Source organism: Pseudochaenichthys georgianus, chromosome 13 (assembly GCF_902827115.2).
Source record: "Pseudochaenichthys georgianus chromosome 13, fPseGeo1.2, whole genome shotgun sequence".
Taxonomy (NCBI): Eukaryota; Metazoa; Chordata; class Actinopteri; order Perciformes; family Channichthyidae; genus Pseudochaenichthys; species Pseudochaenichthys georgianus.
In genome coordinates, this window is record NC_047515.1 from 9715208 (window position 1) to 9729305 (window position 14098).

At 40.2% G+C, this 14098-nt stretch overlaps 1 protein-coding gene across 1 annotated transcript in view; it reads right to left on the minus strand.

Annotated features, from left to right (window-relative positions):
• Positions 1–3063: 3063 nt before the first annotated feature.
• Positions 3064–14098, minus strand: part of LOC117456902 (sortilin-related receptor-like) — a 146572-nt gene continuing 135537 nt past the window's right edge. Inside the window, 5 exon segments of the mRNA XM_034096765.1 lie at positions 3064–6448; positions 8217–8429; positions 8850–9042; positions 9419–9525; positions 9695–9869. Of these exon segments, the coding sequence (XP_033952656.1) occupies positions 6381–6448; positions 8217–8429; positions 8850–9042; positions 9419–9525; positions 9695–9869 (756 nt within the window). The 3' untranslated portion in view covers positions 3064–6380.

A 14098-nucleotide genomic window follows, 5' to 3' on the forward strand; every position in this document is an offset into this window, starting at 1 on the left:
AGTTCTGAGCAGAAAATGTACCATTCTGATAACTGGATATTCTAATGCCAGTGAAGTTACATAACCAAGCCTGAAGTGAACAAGAGAGGGCAGCGAGTGCATCTCCTCACACTGCCAGGGTTCCCCACCAAAGCTAAACATTACTGCTGAGGTTATTAAAGGAATGCTTTCACTGTTTTCGAGGAACTTTCCACCGACCAATCAAAGGAGAGGATAACTTCCTCTGTGAAAGAAATACTGTTGAAGAAGTCGAGGAACAATGTCTGACTCCATGCAAAGAAACTCCCTCTGGAGGGAACACAGAGATTTTAGACTTTGCAGATCATTTACATGCAAACAAACCTAAATAACACACTACACGAGAGGGAAAACATCAAACAGCACAAGGCCTCTTTAATAGACATACATTTAGCCAACAATAGTTATACAAACATAAATACATTGAGAGACTAAAACACGTCTTACTTTTCCTTTTTTATAAATGATGTATGCATGTGTTGCATCTAAGTGCAAGTTAAAACGATATGAGTCCCATTGCTGTGACATGAAACTAACTGAAGCTATTTTAATGCTGAGGGGCCTCAGCTCTTCAGCATCAGCCACCTGGCGATGCAACACAACCCTCCGCAGGTCAATGAGTGCAAACACCTCATGTTTGATACTGGCCTACAGACGTGCTGACTCACACACTCACACTCAGTGGAGGCTTTTTGTTTGGATGGGTCATTTTTAGAACATATGCACGCTCCTTTTAACTGTTTTAAACTCTGATTTGCAGTAAAATGACACATCCATCAGACTGAATGAAGTGCAGCTTTAATAGAACATCCCCGGATATGTCTGCAGAGGCTCTCCTGCCCCCTGGTGGCTGTCTCTGGCACAGACACAGTCACCTGACTATCAGAGGATGCTTTTGTCCAGAGTAGATCTTTGTTCTTCTGAACCTGAGGCCCATCTTGGGGCCCTACGAGCCGAACACCGCCTGGTTTCCTCTTTGGAAATATCCAGCAGAGACACAAATACATTCCATGAGGACCAAACTGCCCTATAACTATTTTTAGATTAGCAATTTTTTTCCAACAGTGCTATTTTTGGGTGCTTTAAAAACATTCACTTCCTGAACTGCTGATAACAAGGAATGCTTTCGGGGATATTTAAAAGGGAAAGTTTCAAAATCATTCATATTTGGCCAACACATAAACGTTATTCTACTACCTTAAAGTGTATATCAAAGGGACCCGCTTGAATATTTTGTAATTCATGTACCTTTTTGACATTACATTTAAAAGACTGACATGGCACTTTTTACTCCACTGGCTATTTGTTAAAGATCTACTTTGTTGTTACTTTATAGATAATTTAAAAAAAATACATTTTCCTTTATATTCTGATATATGAGACATTGTTAATATGTGTCATAGTTAGAGGCCAAACACTTGACCAGTTAAATCATTTTAATTATAATTAGGTGTTAATGAATAGTATATTTTGGTGCAACTTTTCTAAATTGAAATCAAGAAATGTGTTTATTTGTAGAACCTTTACTCGTAAGACTGTTGAATTAGGTATTGCTACTTTTGGAAAGATGTTAGTTTATTTTTCACACACTGCATGTGTGTCTGCATGTTAGCACTCTCCCTTCTTGTCTGACAGCTGTTGTTGCTTTAGAAACTGTACACACCACCTGCCTATTTTTATTTTATAAATAGTGTTTACCTCAGTCCAGCCCCGGGAACAGCTCATCATTCAATCCTCAAATTGAGATCTCATATTTCATAACGAGACAGTGCAACCTCCTAAAGTGCATCGATTCTTCCTGATCAGCCTGTCAGATGGGAATCATTTGGAACGTTGTGTTACGAGTCTTTTCAATGACAGACATTATCATCAGTCGGGACTGGAAACTTTATTTTGGACCGAGCCCTCACTGCGTCTCTTGTGTTGTTCAATAATCCTCTAATCCCCTGGCGGTTAGTCGTGTTTCCAGCCATAACACGTACTGCACTAATCAGTATGTTGATGTGAACAATGGAACAAACCACTGAGTGTAATGTGATAGGGGTCAGTTGATGAAACTCACACATGTTGATAAGAGAGGCTGAATGCTAGTTGTGGACGAGCAAACATTAAATACAGATCCAGAAAAAATGTTTGACCTTTAAAAAAGCAGAAGTGATTACAGTTTAATGATGTCGTGATTATGAACGTGAAGTGGGAAGTGTATAACAGGACAAATGCACTTTTCTGTACAGTGCTTTTGAACCATTTACCCCGAGGAAACATGATGACATTTCTCCAGCTTTGTATCGATGCATTTAAGAAAAATATAAAATCAGCAACAAACAATTTAAATGCTTATAAGCACATTAAAACAAATAAATAAAGGTAACAAGACATTTTGAGGCAAGTTATTTTTACAGCATTTGAAGTTTGAAGTTCAAATGAAACCTTTCCTCCAGTTTTTAGGTTTGCCTCATCACGGCATCTTTTACCCCGTTGAGGGAGCTGCTGTATCATATGCTGGGAACCTTGACTTGGAATGTTTAGTCTATACAATTTCATAAAAGATTTCCTTTAAATGTCTATTTTTGGCAAGTTCAGATCTACCTATTCAATTATTCTTATAGTTGTTGAATAGTATCAACGAATCGATAAGAGGACTTATCGTTGCAGCTCTAAAGTGGCATGATTCCGCAAATATTACATATTGAATCAATGGTTCAAAGATAGAATTAGAAAATGACCTTAATATATCCTGTTTTTGTTTTTGAATTTTCAAATGCAATTCATTTATATTTATTGCGATTCACATTCAATTATAATTTATGCATTTTCTTCTTTCAAACCAGGGTCATTCTCAGGGCGCCTTCTGTTTTCCTCATGGATCTGTTGAACGCTCATCATGCTGACCCCGTGGGAGCCTGCCATCTGTACGCTGCAGTGCGTTTCATCATAAAATAAACCACATCTTCTCCCTGCTTTCCGTAACAACAACATATATGGTATATCTCCACCTCTTTAACTGACATCTTTAACCACCTTACACAAACAAATTGTCGACAGTTTGATTTTCAGCAACTTTATTTCAGTGTAAGTGTTTTTTCTTTTTCAAACACCTCACACTGTTTCTCCAACGTCTCATTGTTCTTGCAACCTCCGAGATAAGCAAGCAAGACATTAAAACCTTCAAACATGGCCAACATGATCAAACTCTGTGCCAAACAACATTTTGAAGCAAACTATTTGACAAGAGTCAACATTAAGACAAGTGGGGAGCAAACGGTCACATGATAACCAATAATTAAACTTTGTACACGTGTAAACCCTGACCTGTAAAAGAGATGGAGCGGCCGGCTCCGCAGCCGGCGCAGGAAGGAGCAGTGATCCGACAAAATTAACCAAATGCCCAAATATTAGCCTACTTTTCCGCCTGCTTAGCTGTGTGTACAGGGTTGTGTGTGACTGTGTGTTTGCATGCATGTGCACATGTGTTCTATCATACAAACAGTACATTACATAGAAACCCAATGTGTTCTAATAAGGCATTATGTGGCAAAACAGAACATCCGAGAACAGAAACTCCACAGAGCAAAAAACAGCATTCATGCCAGAACATCTGATTTTAAGGCCAACAAACTAAATGATGAACAGAGAGCTGCGTGAAATCAAGATGAAGTCTTGAGGAAACCTTCAAATTAATGTCAGAACTGACTGTTTAATGGTTTTGGGTAAATATCTGGACACAAATGGTTTGTTGCTCTGGGTTGAACAAACTAAGACTCGTCTGCAGAAGCCAGTCTACAGAGTGCAAACACAAAGTCTGTCGTCCATCGTGAATGGGTTACGTCGTTACTGTAGCAACGGTAAAACCAGAGAGTGTGCACTCACTTAGTAGCATAATGAGCTGGGACAGTACCTTTAAAAGTACAGATATAAAATACATTCATGAAGACATCTTAACGAACAAAACAACAAGGTGAATAGAAAGCAGAACAGCATCAGTTCAAAAGGCTCAGGCCGAACATCTGTTCACAGACCAGAGTCAGGTTGGGGGCACGCGCAGAACTAACACGATGATCCTCATAATGTTTTATCGCTCAACTGTTACTAACTGCTGATTAAAAGGACCATTCAAATAACAAAAAAACACGATTGTCACGAACACTTAGTGTCAAGCCATGACTTTTGTTTTTAAGGTGTCGCCTGACCAGTTTTTGAGACGTGGCTCTCAGCCGCCACAGCAATAAAATGCAGGTTAGTAAAAATGTGTTGCTCACAGAATTAAATAATACGATTTTCAAATGTTTTTAAAGAATGTATGTTTCCAGAAACTGTTGGCCCAGTTACACCAATAACCGTAACATTACATTTTAGGTAAAACATCTAGTTATTTCCATTAAAACATATTAATTTGATTCCCTCACCAAAGCAAACATAAATCCACCAAACAATTATGACTTGGTAAATGACAACAAAGCAAATTAAATCACGTGGCAAATTAAGACTCATTTGCTAATTTTAGGAGTTGTCGTCAATCAATGACCAGACCGAACGTTGATATCGCCAGTCTTTAGGAAAAAGAGAGCTCTTTGCAGAAATAAATATTGTATGTTTAGTTTTCTGGCTTACTAAAATGTAATTCAAAAGATGAGCACTTTTATATCGTTATAAAAATAATGCCTAAAAGTGAGAACAAAAAGCTTGATCTCTAACGTTGTTTCTGGTTAAAGGCCAAGATAACTAGCAGGCTACTAGCTAGCTGGAATAATTGTAAGAATGTATATCATTGATTTAATAGCTGGACTACTAGCTAACTTGGTTGCCTTTAGTAACTGGCTCGCTCTTGAACATGATTAGCTAGCAAGCATGCTGAGCTTCCTACAGTCAATGGTCAGCTAGCCCCACGAGAAGTCCGCATGTCAACAAGACGTCAGTACCACATGTTGTACCTTGATTAAAACATGTATTTGACCATGCATACCAGGGTTTAGAAATGGTGTCAACAGTTTCAGAGGTTCTTGTTTCGCATCGAAAGTCAGGCCTGTGAAAATCAAGCTCGAGCAACAAGCAAACAGCTTCTGGAAATACAGGTCACAGATGCCTCTAGAAGCTGTCTGCACCACTAGACACTACTAAAGATAGGTCAAAGCACGTTTTCTTTTACGATCGAATCAACCCTCTTAATCTTTTTCTGAACTCAATGCCAAGCCCAAACCTGACTCTTCATCACAACTGAACTGCATCAGCCTCTTCCGGTCACTGCCAGTGCCTCTTCAGAGGTCTCTGTACCTGTCCAGCAGTAGATGATTCTGCCTGAGCCCTGGAGGTGATGGTGTCGCTGCGCTGGTGTCCGCTCCGACACAGTTCCCTGAGAACCTTTCTCTACGACTGCAGCAATGGCAAAATGCTGGGGACGAAAAATGTGTGGTCCAGAATGATACAAAAAAAAAACATTTACAGAATGATGGTGCAGCATTACAAGGAGAGGACATATTCAAAGCCAATATTTACAAATAGATCCGATGATCTGGACTTTACTGTGGGGGATAGGAACATTCTTTTATCTTTTGCGTCTACATACAGACAGACAACAGTGTGCTGGTGGTGGAAAAATAAAGGTGTGAGGTCACTACACGGTGCCATTGGACGATCCCATGACTCAGCTCTTCAGGTAAGTTTCAAAGACTTGTTAATGAGTTTACAATAATAGACAGTTTCCAAACCGGTGATCATTGAAATCGACACATTATTCAGATTCTGTAAAGGAGGAAACATGATTGGCTCGTCAGGCGGCCTCACACGGGGCACCAATTGAAACATATACTGGTATAGTACATGTATATGTTACCATTACTGCTCTGATATTTTCTTTTCATACATCTTCTATACATCATTTGTCTATACATCTGTATTATTTTTCCTATGTGTGTGTTTTTTTTGCATTCTATGTTACAGTCTGGATGCTTATTTTGGCTTTAAGCAACGAACCGCCCTATGGATAGTGAGTTTGCATTACAAACAGGGTCTCGACAAACTCAAATCCTTCACAGTTTGCTTCAGTGTCCACTTTTTTTTCCTCCCAGTCCTTTTTTGACCCCATATATATATATTTAACATTATAAAAAATAAGTTATTGCGCATCCAAAAAAAGTGCATTGTATATTTGAAAAATATCTCTTTCTCTCTTTACACTTTTCCATTTGTCTTCACGGTTCCTGCTCATTAAGGTGGTATCCCTTCGACGGCTTTGGGAGTGAGAGTGCTCGCCTGCTTCCTCCTCACTCCGTCGTACCACTGAGGGGGAGTAAAGGGGAGTAAAGCGGACGGAAGAAGAGAAGGGGAGAAGAGAAGAGAGAAACAGCTAATGGAGGGACGTCTTGCTACGCGATGACCATGGGAACGTCGTCTGAGAAACCGCTGATCATGGGATCATCTTCATCATCATCACCTTGAAACGAAGAGGAGAGAGATCAAAGTTAAAGGAGCCCTGTTATGCAAATGTTCAGGGTCATATTGGCATGTAGTGTCTCTACTGGGACATGTCTCCGTGCTTTAATGTTCAAAAAGCTCTTTATTTTTCTCATACTGCCTATTTGTTCACCCTCTGTCTGAAACCAGGGCCCAGTCTGCTCTGATTGGTTAGCTGGTCGGCTCTGTTGTGATTGGTCAACCACTTAGAGATGTGTTGATAATGTCCCGCCCCTTAAGGCCCTGTCACACTGTCCCGAAGTTGACACCCGATGGACACACGAATATGGAATTGTGAATTTTGCACGAAGATGGCCCCGAACCACACACGAAGGCAACATTTACATTACATTTAAGACATGATACAACTGCAACGAAAGTACCAAAAACAATTATGTTACAGTACTATGATACTGTACTGATATTTTCAGACTTTGTTCTTTACTTTCTCCGTCTTTATATGTAGAAAATATTACGTTTTCTCCATAATGTTGTTTCCATAACAACAACAATTTCCTGTCAACTGTCCTTCAAAATAATATATTATATCCTTTTTAGTTTCACAGCAACACAAATTGGGTTATTTACATAATATATTTACATGATTTTGTTGTGCAATAAAACAACCCGATGGACACACGATAAAGGAAATGTTCAAATGCGGCTGTGATCGTGGCAACATCGGGCCATTCGTGAGGGCATCTTAAGCCATCGTATGACCGCCGGTGGAGTTTCTCAGGCTCCGGCAGCAACTTCGTGAGCGGAGGCAAAATCTTTGGCATGCCAAAAAATTACCGAAGGACCTTGAGAAGGTTCATTTTCGTGTGGAATTCGTGTGTCACTTTTGCCCTTCGTAAGGCCATCGTGAGGGCATCGTGTTATCATCGGTGCCATCGGGCATTCGCCCCGATCAGAGTGAGGGTGAATGCACCGATGATAACACGAAGATGACACGATTTGACAAGATGCCCTCACGAGTGCCTTACGAAGTTGCCGCTCACGAAGTTGCCGCTCACGAAGTTGCTGCCGGAGCCTGAGAAACTCCACCGGCGTTCGTACGATGGCTTAGATGCCCTCACGAATGGCCCGATGTTGCTACGATCACAGCCGAATTTGAACATTTCCTTTATCGTGTGTCCATCGGGTGTCCATTTCGGGACAGTGTGACAGGGCCTTTAGACTAACACGTACAATGTGTTGGAGAGCTAGCAAATAGAATCGCGAGTGTTACATAGTGATGTCACTATGTTACAGAACTAAAACAATAGTAATAGTTAGTAAACTGAGATTACTAGCATGCTTACAATGTTATAATACATTTGAACTAAATATTCATATATTATAGGTAGACCTACAGAATGAATTTTCCTTATGGTTTATATTTAGGCTAATTACATTTTTCTTTGCTTTAAATACAATACAGTATAACAGTAGTTTTTGGCTTAAACAGCATTTGTAAACTATTACTGTTACTACTGTACATTTTTTACATGAATATCTTGTTTTTTTCTTTTTTAAGGTTATATTGTTACATACACTTCAGTAAAAAAAACATCTTATTGTTATTTATTTTCTAATCGTTTTTATTTGCATCGCATTTGATATTGAGTTTATCCAAAAGCAATGGAAAGTAATCAGATTACATCACCAATATATTTTGATACTCAGAAAACATTCTTAAAGTAACCCTCCCACCCTGCTGGTTTGCATTGCGGGTCTACATTTTAAAAGTATTTTAATGGTCTCACCCAGATCGTCCCCGGAGGAGAAGATGGCCGAGCCCAGGCGGGAGTTGTAATGCGAGTTTGCGAAGGCGGTGAAATTGTTCTGCAGACGGCGGTGTCGGAGGTAGAGCGCCACCAAGCCCCCGCAGACCCCCAGCAGCAGCAGGAAGAGCACCGGGACCACCACCGCAGCCATGTCCCCTGAGTGGCCCTCACCGCGGGACGCATCGACGGCCCCTGGACATGGACAAAATCATTTAAATTCACAATTACCCCGGTTATCATCCAAATACGATCAACACATATGGAAATAGCTTCACCTGACATTATCTCTGAGAACAAAATATATAGTATGTTTGTATTGCATGACTACAATTACACTTTTGTTTTAATATTGAATAATTGTTGTGCACAACAGATAAGTTGATATGATAACATTTAATTTTTTTAATTGAAGGCATCTTTTCTACTATCGACCTTGAGAGCAAACTCGTCAGCTTTTTAAAGGACTCTTATGAGGATATTCACGACGATCCAGAATTGATCAGGATCAGCTTATTGTGATTGTTTCCGCCTGACGTCAGTTCACATTCCGCGTTTTGTCATTACATGTTGACGTACGTCTGGAAGTAAGTCATGAAGTAAGTGTGTGTGTACCTGCGGCCAGCTGGTTGTAGAGCAGCAGGGCGGGCTCCCCACACAGCTGTCCGCTCAGCAGGCAGCGGGCCTGCACAGAGAAGGTGTAGTTGTGTCCCAGCAGCAGGCTGCTGATGCGGAAATACGTCTCCGTGGTGTTTCCCAGGAACGACGTCTGATTGGTCACACTCTCATACACATGCACTTCGTAGCCCTGTAAACAGCATGTTCAAGTTAATGGGGAATACAAACAGCACAAAGCAATGGAAGCCTTGAGCGGTAAGTGAGAAGAGAAAAGCTTAACCATTTTTATCTTCAAATCTGATCATCGGAGATTGCTTTTCTTTTGTTAATGACTTTTGAACAGGTGAAAAACAACAGCTTTAGTGCAGAACCATAGAACTTCAAGGAATGACAAAAGATGCTTATTTTGGACTGATATTAGACTATATTCAGTAGATCAGAAGATCATTATTCTTTAGAGAAATACAATTAAAAACAATTCCTAGACAAATACTTATATCCAACCCTTGATGCAAGTTATGGTGTCGAAAAGAGGGATTTAAAGATATTGGTGACCCTCGCCTCACCCTGCTCTCATTGAAGCCCTTCTCCCTGACGGCCAGACTCTTCCAGAAGAGGAACACGTGGTCGTTCTCTGTCAAAATCTTCAGAGCTTCTGGAGCCGGAAGAGGAACTGCAGAAGGGGGATTCTTTTTCTCAGGATAAAATGCATTTTTTTGTAAAGAATGAAAATCATATATACATTTACTTACATTTATTTAGATTGGCGGGAACTTAGTATGTTATCATTGAAAGAGGTGAGAATGCACCACAGTCACAAATGTATGATGTACAGCTTGTACCTGTGCTGAGGGTGAAGCTGGCCTCCTTGCTCATGTTGCGCAGGCGGACAGAGACGCTGTATCTGCCTCCGGGCTCCAGGCCTTTCAGCAGGTACTCCACCGTGTTGTTCTTGGTGGTCAGCTTGTAGTCATACTCCTCCTTACGGATCACATCCCGCACGTGGATTGCATACGTCTACATATAAACAGAGAGAAGATAGAAGTCAGAATAACACGCAACAAGATCTCTGATTATCATCAGTCGGATTTATGATCATACACCAAAACAAAAAACAAAGCAATTCAGCATTATTCTAATAGTTGATTCCAAATACATTGTTTATTAAGAAGATTCTGTTTAACTCTAAGATTTTAAACCTGATTGGTTCACCCTGAAAAGTCCTGCTAACGCATTAAAGGCGCCTTTTGCATATGCCCCAGAACGCCTCGTTGAAGATTTTTCTTTTCCATCGTTGTCTTCCTGGGTGCAGTTACGTGCCCATACCTATCCGCGGAGCCGTTAGGTTAGCTTCCACACCCACACGTGTGTGTGTGTTTGGGCTGGTTTCGGGCTGGGTGTCGCTGTGTCTCGCTGTCTCGCAGGCGGCCACTGGGCTCATAGGGAGGGGGGGGCAGGAGCTCCAACAAGCCGTTTAGGACAGAGAGTGAATACACATACTATACAGAGATGCTGTATGAGAAACCAATGTGATTTTGGAACATTGAACAATGTAAATCTATTCTAGTGGACCTCAACAATGGAATTATGATCAGGAGAAATGGCCATGACATGGGACCTTTAAGGTGTTAATCAGGGTTTCTGATATCTGGCAATTCATTTTTCTTTACAGGGAAAATCTGTTGAGGTATGGAATGTTTAAATCCCCCTGGCCATAATGTGCCCTTTGGCTACATTGAAGACATTATGGATGTGGTCCGTTAGCATAGCAAAGAATGAGCATGATCTTATTACTGCTGACACCTGCAGTTGTATACAGTGTAGCCAATCTTCTTTGTTACAGTGTATCGTGCACCAGGTCCTTATTCAGAATTCTTATCAGAATTCTCTGAGTTTTTATCAACTTTGGTTCTTAAAACAGATAAAGTAATTATCGTAGGTGACTTTAATATTCATGTTGACGATGATAAAAATAGCCTTACTGTTGCATTTAACTCTATATTAGATTCTGTTGGTTTCTGTCAGAGTGTAAATAAACCAACCCACTGCTATAATCACACTCTCGACCTTGTTCTGAGTTATGGTATTGAAATTGAGCAACTATTAGTCGAACCGCATAATCCTGCTGTATCCGACCATTTCTTAGTAACTTTTGAAGTACTATTACGAGACTACAAAGCATTAGTCAATAGCTCTTGCAGCAGAAACCTATCTGTTAGTGCTATAGCCACATTTAAGGAAGAGATTCCACCAATACTTAACTCGATAGCATGTCTGCATGTAGGGGAGGAAACTTATACAAAATGTACACCACCCCAAATTGATCATGTTGTTGATAGTGCTATAGATGCGCTGCGAATAAAATTAGACTCTGTTGCTCCTTTGAAAAAGAAGAAAATAAAACAACATAGATTAGCTCCATGGCATAATGCCAAAACCCGCAAAATAAAGCAAAAGTCTAGACAACTTGAAAGGATATGGCGTTCCACTAAACTTGAATAATCTCATTTAATTTGGCATATTACTCTCAATGAATATAAGAAAGCACTGCGTAAAGCGAGAGCAGCCTACTACTCTTCATTAATAGATGAGAATAAGAATAATGCAAGATTTCTTTTCAGCACTGTAGCCAGGCTGACAGAGAGCCACAGCTCGATTGAGCCTTCTATTCCCTTAGCACTCAGTAGTAATGATTTTATGTGCTTTTTTAAAGATAACATTGTTACTCTTAGAAACAAAATGAATGACCTCTTGCCTTTGACTAGTATAGTGTTATCAACAGCTCCCGGAAACGTAAGTTCTAATATTACACTAGATAGTAAACTAGAATGCTTTTCAGCCATAAACCTTGAACAATTACATTCAATGATTCTCTCTTCTAAACCATCAACGTGCATGTTAGACCCAATTCCAACTAAGCTGTTGAAGGAAGTTTTTCCATTAATTAGCACTTCTTTATTAAATATTATGAATATGTCTTTATTATCAGGCTCTGTTCCACAATCATTCAAAGTAGCAGTGATAAAACCGCTTCTTAAAAAGCACAACCTCGATCCAGAGGTTTTAGCCAACTATAGACCTATTTCTAATCTTCCGTTCCTCTCAAAAATTCTTGAGAAAGCGGTCGCAAAACAGTTGTGTGATTACTTAAAAAACAATGATTTATTTGAAGATTTTCAGTCTGGCTTTAGAACACATCATAGCACAGAGACAGCTCTGGTTAAAGTCACAAATGACATTCTAATAGCCTCAGACAAAGGACTTGTCTCTATTCTTGTTTTGCTCGATCTCAGCGCTGCATTTGATACTATCGACCATGATATCCTATTGCAAAGACTAGAGCACTTAGTTGGCATACAGGGAACTGCTTTAGGCTGGTTTGGGTCCTATCTATCTGAACGCTCTCAGTTTGTACGTGTTAACGATGAATCTTCCACGCAAACCAAAGTTAGCCATGGAGTGCCACAGGGCTCAGTGCTCGGACCTATTTTGTTCACATTATATATGCTTCCGTTAGGCAATATTATAAGGAATCATTCTGTAAATGTTCATTGTTATGCGGATGATACTCAACTATATTTATCAATCAAGCCTGATGAAATTAATCATCTAAATAAAATTCAAGACTGCCTTAAGGACTTAAAAACGTGGATGACCTTAAACTTTTTGATGTTAAACACGATCAAAACTGAAGTTATTGTACTTGGCCCGAAGAATCTACGAAACAAATTATCTAAAGATATACTAACTATGGATGCCATTAATTTGGCCTCCAGTGAGACTGTAAGGAATCTTGGTGTTATATTTGATCAGGATTTATCCTTTAACGCCCACATAAAATCAATTTCAAGGACCGCCTACTTCCATCTATGTAACATTGCAAAAATCAGGCATATCTTGCCTCAAAACGATGCAGAGAAACTAGTCCATGCATTTGTTACTTCTAGGCTGGATTATTGTAACTCTTTATTATCAGGGAGTACCAAGAAGTCAGTCAAGTCGCTTCAGCTGATTCAAAATGCTGCAGCCCGTGTACTAACCAGAGTTAGGAAAAGGGACCACATTACTCCTGTGCTGGCTGCCTCACACTGGCTCCCTATAGAACACAGGATAGAATTTAAAATTCTTCTTCTCGCCTACAAAGCCCTTAATGGGCAGGCGCCATCTTACCTTAAAGAACTCATTATACCCTACTGTCCTACTAGGGCATTGCGTTCCAAGAATGCAGGGTTGTTGGTTGTTCCTAGAATCTCTAAAAGTACAATGGGAGCCAGAGCCTTTTCTTATCAAGCTCCACATTTGTGGAATCAGCTTCCAGTTTGTGTTCGGGCGGCAGACACCCTATCCGTTTTTAAGAGTGCGCTTAAGACCTTCCTTTTTGATAAAGCTTATAGTTAGGGCTGATTAGATTCAGCCCCTAGTTTTGCTGATATAGGCTTAGTTTGTCAGGGGACATCTTACTTCTTCCTTCTCTCTGTCTATACCTGTGTACTCTCATGTTCCGATTAACCCAGCTTCCCCAAATGTCTTTCTTTTTGGTGTCTATATACGCCGGGATCCGGAGTCATGGATGATCCTGCGGTCCTGTGTCCTGGATCGCGAGCCCTGGATCGCGAGTCATGGCTGTGGTCCTGGATCATCGGTCCTGGATGGATATCCTCGTGGATTCATCTTCCTATTATACACACATGCATTTCCAAACATTTGGACTACCTATGTTGCAAATGTATTATCTTTTCAATTTACACACGGCATCTATTGCACGTCTGTCCGTCCTGGGAGAGGGATCCCTCCTCTGTTGCTCTCCCTGAGGTTTCTCCCATTTTTCCCTTTAAACTGGGTTTTCTTCGGAAGTTTTTTTCGATGTGAGGGTCTAAGGACAGAGGGTCGTATTGTCATACTGATATTCTGTACACACTGTGAAGACCACTGAGACAAATGTAACATTTGTGATATTGGGCTATATAAATAAACATTGATTGATTGATTGATTGATTGATTGATTGATAGAGTTGTGCGAGTGGATTTATGGGGATTGTTGCTTTACTTATTAGAGGGTAAACAGAGTTGTACGTCTGTGTACTTTAGTAGTAGTAGACTATGTGAGGGAGAATGTTACTAAGCTACTTCCAGGTAGTTCTGGCCAAAGAAATGCAGATAGAAATGCTCAAAGAAGCATGCCAAGGAGGATTTCATTTGACCTATAGTCTGCCTATCAATTGTTTTTATGTCAAAATAAAGCATAA